At 44.0% G+C, this 8,002-nt stretch overlaps 1 protein-coding gene across 1 annotated transcript; it reads right to left on the bottom strand.

Annotated features, from left to right (window-relative positions):
• Nucleotides 1–977: 977 nt before the first annotated feature.
• LOC119400323 (circumsporozoite protein-like) lies at nt 978–7,770 on the bottom strand. Its single transcript, XM_037667351.1, has 2 exons — nt 7,536–7,770; nt 978–1,467 (listed from the first exon to the last, which is right to left on the bottom strand). Exons 1-2 carry the CDS (start codon nt 7,612–7,614, stop codon nt 1,031–1,033), a joined length of 516 nt encoding a protein of 171 aa, XP_037523279.1. The 5' UTR covers nt 7,615–7,770; the 3' UTR covers nt 978–1,030.
• Between the last annotated feature and the right edge of the window lie 232 nt (nt 7,771–8,002).

Here is an 8,002-nt window from a genome sequence, read left to right as displayed (position 1 = left end):
AATTACGATGATTTATAGCGTAGTGGGTTCCTCGCAAGTGCACTTGTATTCGTTGCCAAGGAAGCCCATAAGCGCATGATCCATTTCCTCGGGGTCTCAGTAAAATTACAATGATTTATAGCGTAGTGGGTTCCTCGCAAGTGCACTTGTATTGGTTGCCAAGGAAGCCCATAAGCGCATGATCCATTTCCTCGGGGTCTCAGTAAAGTTCTTCGCCTCCCCCGTCTCTCTCCCACGTCAACGTATGTTATACAGCATGACGGGAGAGGGAAATAGTGACCGGGCGTCACCCAATGCAAATTACATAACTGGTGGGCCGTTTAAAGCTTCCAACCCATTACAAAGGGCTGAGCCATAATTCATCATCGTCAACAAAGTGCACGTAATGCCTTACAGACGTGTAGCTGGTGCCTCGCTTCTCCGCAGAATGAAGAATAATAGCTTACTAGGTGCTTCCCCACTTCACAAAAATTGTGATTTATGGCGTAGTGGGCACCTTGCTAGTGTACTTGTATTAGTAGCCCCACGAGAGCTTACAACGTGCTCTAGAAACGCCGCTCTTGCAGCTTTCGCTGTGACTGTGCTGCGGTTTCAGCGCAGGTCTGGCGTTTTTTTTTTATTTCAGCTAGTTTGATTACTAGTGAATAATTGTATTCAGAGTCTCCCACGTCATCGGGATCACTTCCAAAATGTCCCACTCGTGGCGCTCATCGTGTAATACATTTAGCTTAATTTCTCTGTAAGTAGGGCACTGCTGTTGATAATACTGCCGTTTCAGACGTTGTCATACATTGAGCTTTCACTCTGACCTAAATTGCTATTTACCATTAATGTCCCTTTAAGATATATGCCAAAGAACCTGTAGAAATAAGGGGGGTGCCCTGGAACAAGACACACTTTAAAGAAGTTTCGTACTTTGTCCCTTGTTAATGCACAATGCGCAGTGCATTAAAGTAAAAGTATTATGAACACTACAATTTTCCATGATTGTTTATTTTGTAGGATGAACGCAAGAACTTTCAGCTTTTAATTAAGCGGGAACTTTTAAACCCGTTTGTGGCGTCTGCTGAGGCTGCTGCGGCGTCTGCTGCGGCGTCTGCTGCGGGGTCTGCTGCGGGGTTTGCTGCTGCGGCGTCTGCGGTGGCGCTTGCGGCATCTGCGCCGGCCCCGATGGTCCCGGGGGCCCCATTGGCGACTGCGGTGTGCTCGGTGGTGCCTGCCCCGGTGCAGCTGGCCCTGGGTGTCCCGCTGGCCCTTGTGGTCCCACTGGCCCCGGTGGCCCCAGTGGTGCCCCCCCTGATCCCCCTGATCCCCCTGATCCCCCTGGCCCAGCTGGCCCCACTGGTCCTTGTGGCACTCCTGGTCCAATTGGTGGGCTCCCTGGTCCCGCTGGCCCCTGTGGTCCAGGTAGCCCTGGTGGGCCTGGTGGCTTTTGAGGTTCCTGCCTCTGCTGACCTCCCTCACCAGCTGCGTTCCCGCCCAATCAGTTTTCATGATGTGCGAAGCAGAGTTATTTGCTAGCATATTGAAGGACTTCGTTCTTATGGTAATACACTCATGAATAAAAAAATACTGAATGCGTAAAATATTCTGTGGGCCTGCTCGGTACTTAATAAAATATGTAGCCATATCAATAACATTTCGCAGACATCAAAGATCATTTGGGCACACTATTTTTGCAGGTACGCAAGTTAGCTTTCAACGTGAGAATTTGTATAGATTAAATTGCAAAAAAAATATCAGGAATTTTGTATAAAATAGGCAGACAATGTGAAAAATATTTTTTTCTAATATTAACAATTATTACCTTAAATGCTTCAAAATCATTGAATGAGAAAGACGGTTGCCATACATTTACATGCGAGCACTAAATTGTTTTGCGACTGAATAGCGCAAAACCACTCCTTGGAGATCAAGCCTAGTAAGCCCACGTTTAATGCACCCTGTTATAAAGAAAGCCTCATGTATGTAGCAGGATCCTTTCTGTTATAAACAAAAGACTATCGAGCACAGTACTGTTTTCAACAAACTACGGAAAAACCTTTTGAGATACAGGCCTCTTGCGATGCGCCTCGTTCGTACAGAATGAACAGAATCAAGCTCAATTCATACATGCGTCAACGTAATCAATCGCGGAGGACCGAATCTGGTACTCAGTTATACAGGGTGTTTCAAGAAATGTGTCCAGCCTTCTCAAAAAGTCAGGAAAATGCAATATTTGATTGCTGCCTTCAGAATTCGTTTTTCTGTAGTGGCAGGGATTTTAAGATGGTTAAAGAAATTATTTGGGACTGTAATTAAAAAGGTTAAGCTAATTAACTTTTTAATTACTGGAGTTAGGTGGTTGTGTCAAATGGGAGAATTGAAGTTCTTCATGCCAGAAACCCAACCCAACTTTGAGATTTTGAAAAAGTGCCATCTAGTAATAATTAAGTAACTAATGAAATTCAACCAAATTCAATGGCGAAACCTAAACAGAAACATGGAAGAACGCAACTGCCATATTCTTCTGAGACGTACAAAATGAGTGAATGACTTTTTCGGTAGTGCTAGGCATCTTAAGATGGTTAGAGACATGACTTGATACAGTAATTAAGGAAATTAATTTAATTAGCTTTTTAATTAGTGGAGTTAGGTGACTGTGTGAAATTAGGGAATTGAAGTTCTTCGTGCCAGAAACCCATCCCAACTTTGAGATTTCAAAAAAGCGGCCTCTAGTAATAATTACGAAGTAATGAAATTCGACCGATTTCGAAGGCTTTCGGTGTTGAAAGCCGTTGCATTTCGATGAATTTCATTACGCCACAACAATTACTACAGGACGCTTTTTCGAAATCTCAAAGCTCGGATGGGTTCCTCGCATGAAGAGCTTCAATTCTCCCATTTGACACAATCACCTAACTAAGGTTAATTAATGTATTTTCTTAATTACTGTCCTAAATGGTGTCCTTAACTACCTTAAGATTCCTGCCGCTACAGAAAAAGCAATTCTGAAAGTCCTGAGCGGATATCGCATTTTCCTGATTTTTTGAGAAGGTTGGACACATTTCTTGAAACACCATGTATATTGGGCATTTTTGTAATTAATCAATTGGTTACAATCACGGAGCTTGTTCAATTACTTCTATTCAGTTACTCAATTATATTTACAATTGTATAAATTTTGTTTTAAGAATAGCATGTTACCATTTATTCCACTCGCAAGTGAAGCTGTAGCGGGAGTCTACAGCTTGTATTGCGTTTAACGTGACCTGCGCATGCCTGCAGTCATAGGCCTTGGTAGGGTCATTTACGCGCATGTATCGACAGGCAATCCTGAGCGCTACGTAGTTCCTTCCTTACTTACGCCACGTCGCGTTGCTTCTCTTGTGGGCCATGTACTCGGCGTCATGCTCTCTCTCTCTCTCTCATTTTCTCTTTCTTTCTCTTTCTCTCGTTGTTCTTTTTCATTATCTCTCTTTCTGTCTTTCTATGCTATGCTTTATTCTTTCGCCTCCTCCTTTCTCTCCTCCTCACCTTCACTTCCCCAAGAGGATGAAGAGAGAGCGTGCTGGATCAGGATAATAGTTTCCTGTTGACTCTGCACGGACTAATGGTTGGCCTAAACAGCTCCGCTCTTAAAAGATTATGTACAGCGTCATTTCGGGCAAGGGCACACGTTGACAGAGGTAGTATAGCTTGGTAGAAGAATAAAATAACACCTGGTGTCGCACAATGCGAAATGCGTATCGAGTGGGTGGTTTAAGGCTTCCTACTCAATACAAATTGCTCAGCCATACTCCTTCATCTTCATTAAACACATCATCAACAATGTTCTCATAATGCCTGACAGACGGTACCTCGCTCCACTGCAGTATGATGAATAATACTATAGTGGTACATTCCTACTTCGCAAAATTATGATTAATCGTGTAGTGGGTGCCTTGCAACTGTACTTGGAGTATTGACCTCAAGAGAGTATACAAAGGGCTCTACAAAGACCGCTTCTCTAGCTTTCGCTGCGACTGTGCTGCGTGTTTCACGCAGGACTTTTATTAACTCGGAAGCCTTAAATGCCTTACTAAACACGAAATATGACCGTCGCCGTCCCACGTCGGCGGAGTCTCGCGTCCTGCGGCTTTGAAGACGATTAGTGCAAACAATCATCATTACGTGATGCAGTCACTATATGACTTCACAGATCGCTGAAACCCGTTACGTCATCATTGCATCACAAATTCTAACCTGACGTCATGCGACGTATCGCCACATAATGCCGTTGTAGCGCCCTCCTTTGGGCGGCGAACAAAATTAGAGAGCGCGCGACCTTAAGAGAAGAATATAAAGATGGCGCTTCGCAGTGGCCCATGGAGCCACGGCTAGTGTTCCCTGCTGGCGTCGATTTTGGTTCAGCTGTCTCATTCCTTCGCTCGAAGGGAATACACCTACACCGTCATCACATGATATCGGAGCTTGTTCAAAGGTGGGCTGATCACAGAGGCCTTGAAAACCAGGTGAGGTGTCTCCGATCCTGGAGGCAGTGCAAAAGCACGCTAGGTGCACAAAACATTCGGAGGATGGCGGGGCGGGATAAGTACATCTAGGGAGCCTACATGACCGGCCGTTCACGTAGGCTCCCTAATACAACTACTGAAAAGAAAGAGAAGATGGATTTCGCCTTCGAGTTGTCTTAGGTGAATGCACATGATACCCTGTGATTATTCAAAGCAAAGCATAATTTAAATGCGAAGCATTTCTTAGTGATGCAAAGGCACTTTGAGCGTATCTATCTATCTATCTATCTATCTATCTATCTATCTATCTATCTATCTATCTATCTATCTATCTATCTATCTATCTATCTATCTATCTCCCCGCCTACGTCTGGGTGCTCTCATGATCGCCTCCTTAACTTCGTGTAGACCAAAGTTCGCATGGCAGTGTAAGAAGATTTGATGAATATGACTGTCGGATTGTGACATTCATAGCGTGAAAATATTGTCGCGCACGTTGTCAAACCCTTTCCTCCAGACACGTGTAGCACAAGCACGTTTACCATGGGCCGCGGTGTACAGATATGCGCCACAGGCAATTCACACTTTATGTCTACCCACGAACGGCGAGAACAGACGTTGGTAATTTAATATGAGAGCGTTAAGAAAAGCCGACATCAGCAGCATTGACGTGACGAATGCAAAGAATAAACATTAGGATTCCACCAGGAATCGAACCCAAGCATTCTGCGTGGCAGTCAGCTATACTACCACAGAGCCACGCCAGGTCTTGAAGCTGGTTATGAACAGCCTATAGAGGCGTAATGTCGGTGCAACGTCAATTGTGGTTGTGGTGCTGGCTATCTAATTTTAGAAGAAAGCAATATACACTACATATGTGCTCCTACCGGTACACTCGTCATATCAGATTAACCTCTGTGGTTCCAGTTTTGGCTCCGCTTTGATAGAAGTCTAATAAACATCACATTTGTATTCTTATGATTAATACTACCTCGGGTTTAACATCCCAAAACCACGATATGATTATAAGAGACGCCGTAGTGGAGGGCTCCGGAAATTTCGATCACCTGGGGTTCTTTAACGTGCACCTAAATGTAAGTCCACGGGCCTCAAACATTTTCGCCTCTATCGAAATTGCAGCCGCCGTGGCCGGGATTCGATCCCGCGACCTTCGGGTCAGCAGTCGAGCGCCGTAACCACTAGACTGTATTTCTGGGATTCAGCAAGCTACATTGAAGCATTGGTCGACCCCAGAGAAATATATTCACGAAGTTTACGCATGATATTCGCATGATTGCGCCATAAAGTGCACTTATTTTCGATAATACTGACCTATGTACTCTAATGTGAGTGCTGATGTTACGTCACATCATAAGTAACCCTTCTAACGCCAGTGTTGTCGACATGCCTGGTAAGCCCACGATGTGCACACAGCTACTACACTTACAAAAACACGTTGATCCACCTCGTAACGCTTGCCTCAAATCCATAAAATACAACATAGAAGTACTCGCTGACTGCTTCGCATGAAGCCGATTCCTACAACGCGTGGGATCTGCCCAATTTCTATCTATCTATCTAGCGGCCTACGTCCGGATGCTCTCGTGGTCACCTCCGTAACTTCGTATAGAGCAAAGCTGGCATAGGAGAGCATAAGGGTATGACAATCATGACTGTGTGGTCATGATATGAATAAAGCAAAGATCCTGTCGCGTACGTCATAAAGTCTTTCCCCATAACAATGTTCACAAATGCCTCACAACAATCAGAATTTGCGGTAGCTTACCTAATCTTGGTTCGCGTCTATATTTCTGTAAAGCGAAACGCGTGATGTTTCTAGATTTCTTGAGCTGTAGACGTTAACAATGCGCATTTTAGTGAAGTATAAAACTGCATGTATTACATTATAAAACATTCGTACTTCCGTCTGTCACTTGTGCTGAGGCCTGAATATTAAATCAAAACGCTCTTCGTCACTGGGGTGAAATGTGAACCCATTTTTTGGCCTTCTGATAGATCGGAAGAGTAGCATTTGCTTTCCGGAATTTTTACACACATTTACTCGACAGTTTTATGGTGTGCGCCACGTTTTTTTTTTTTTTTTTTTTGCGAATAAACCCTAATTTGTAAAAAATGATGCGTGCATCCGTTATACGGGCATGGGTTACTCGTAATGCTACCGGCCCCCACATTCTTTGGTCGAGAACGAAATGCTGAGAGCGCGGAAGTGTAAAAGTGTGCTCCACGTGCAATGAGATAGAGGAAAAAAAACTGCAGAGGGGCTCGAGATCGTTTGGCCGTTTGAGTACAGGGAATTCATGTGTACCACATCGCATCCCTAGTCCTCAGAGCTAAATATCTTCCAGAAGCCAACTTATGCAGACCGCGTGTGCCTGACAGGGGCGTAGCCAGAAATTGTATTAGGTGGGGGGGGGGGGGGCAGTGTTGTTCAACCGCGCTCTATGCATGGTCGTGCGTTTGTATATGAACGTGTATATATACAAAACCAAAGGTGAAGAATTTTCGGAGGGGAGGGGGTTTGAACCTCCAAACCGTCCTCCCCCTTTTGGTGTCGCTAATGGTGCCTGACACATAAATGTGCCTACGAAACAACGCCATCAACATTGTCGCCCTCTCTGTAAAGTGTCAGCTGGCTCTTAGTGTACCATATCTTAGTGTACCATCTGGCCGCCCGGCTGCCGCAATAAGAGTCTCTTCATGACTTAATTAAAGCATTAGTATAATTAATGACACAATTAGCCCTGTCATTTTCGTTGATATTGTTTTGTGAAAATTCTAAGTTCCGCAGCGATTAATTGTTATTCCAAGTGGAATTATCTAAATTTCGCTTGCTTCCAACAGCAATAAACGTGGAAAGTAAATTTGACTTGGCTGTAATTCAGATACATAGGCAATATATGCATTAGTTTATTAGCCTACACAAAATACCATATTTAAAGTCAGAAATGCTAGTAAGCCTAAGTGCAACTTACGTAGTCGTCTTGATATCCAAAAATTATCGAAACTACAAATGATTCTCACCGGGGGCTGGTTTCGCCAGCACGGAAGCTACGCAGGCCACAGCGACAGTTAGCATGCAGATGACCAACGCACGAGTCATGGTTGCTGATTCGGTAGCAAAGAGCTCCTGAACACTTTCGCTGTACCAGCGCCTAATATATATGCGAAAATATGACTTCCGTATCCCTCGTCACAAAACCTTACGCAGTCACCATACCGGCATAAAAGGCTCGTTATCGTACTACTTTAGCTATTGTATGCTCTATATATAGTTTGGATTCATGTCATCACTACTTTTTTTGTTCGTAAAAGACATATAGCGCAAGCTATCTAGTGTGCTTTTAGATAATGACTCGCGGATGCGGGAGAGGGTGAAAGTCATCGCAGGGTTGATTCAAAAAACAAAATCTCCTTATTTCGCAAAAACTGATTTAACCTGTTTAACTGATTAACTGATTAAACCTGTGCAAAAAGTACGTTGGAGAAAA

The sequence above is a fragment of the Rhipicephalus sanguineus genome, chromosome 7, assembly GCF_013339695.2.
Source record: "Rhipicephalus sanguineus isolate Rsan-2018 chromosome 7, BIME_Rsan_1.4, whole genome shotgun sequence".
Lineage (NCBI taxonomy): Eukaryota > Metazoa > Arthropoda > Arachnida > Ixodida > Ixodidae > Rhipicephalus > Rhipicephalus sanguineus.
This window is presented reverse-complemented; position numbering and strand designations above follow the sequence as displayed.

What these genes read in the sequence shown, in the direction of transcription:
- LOC119400323 (XM_037667351.1), bottom strand. Translation starts at nt 7,614, where the DNA reads ATGACTCGTGCGTTGGTCATCTGCATGCTAACTGTCGCTGTGGCCTGC. An exon ending in GCTGGCGAAACCAGCCCCCG is followed by an intron (nt 1,468 to 7,535) that starts GTGAGAATCATT and finishes GCGGGAACGCAG; the next exon opens with CTGGTGAGGGAGGTCAGCAG.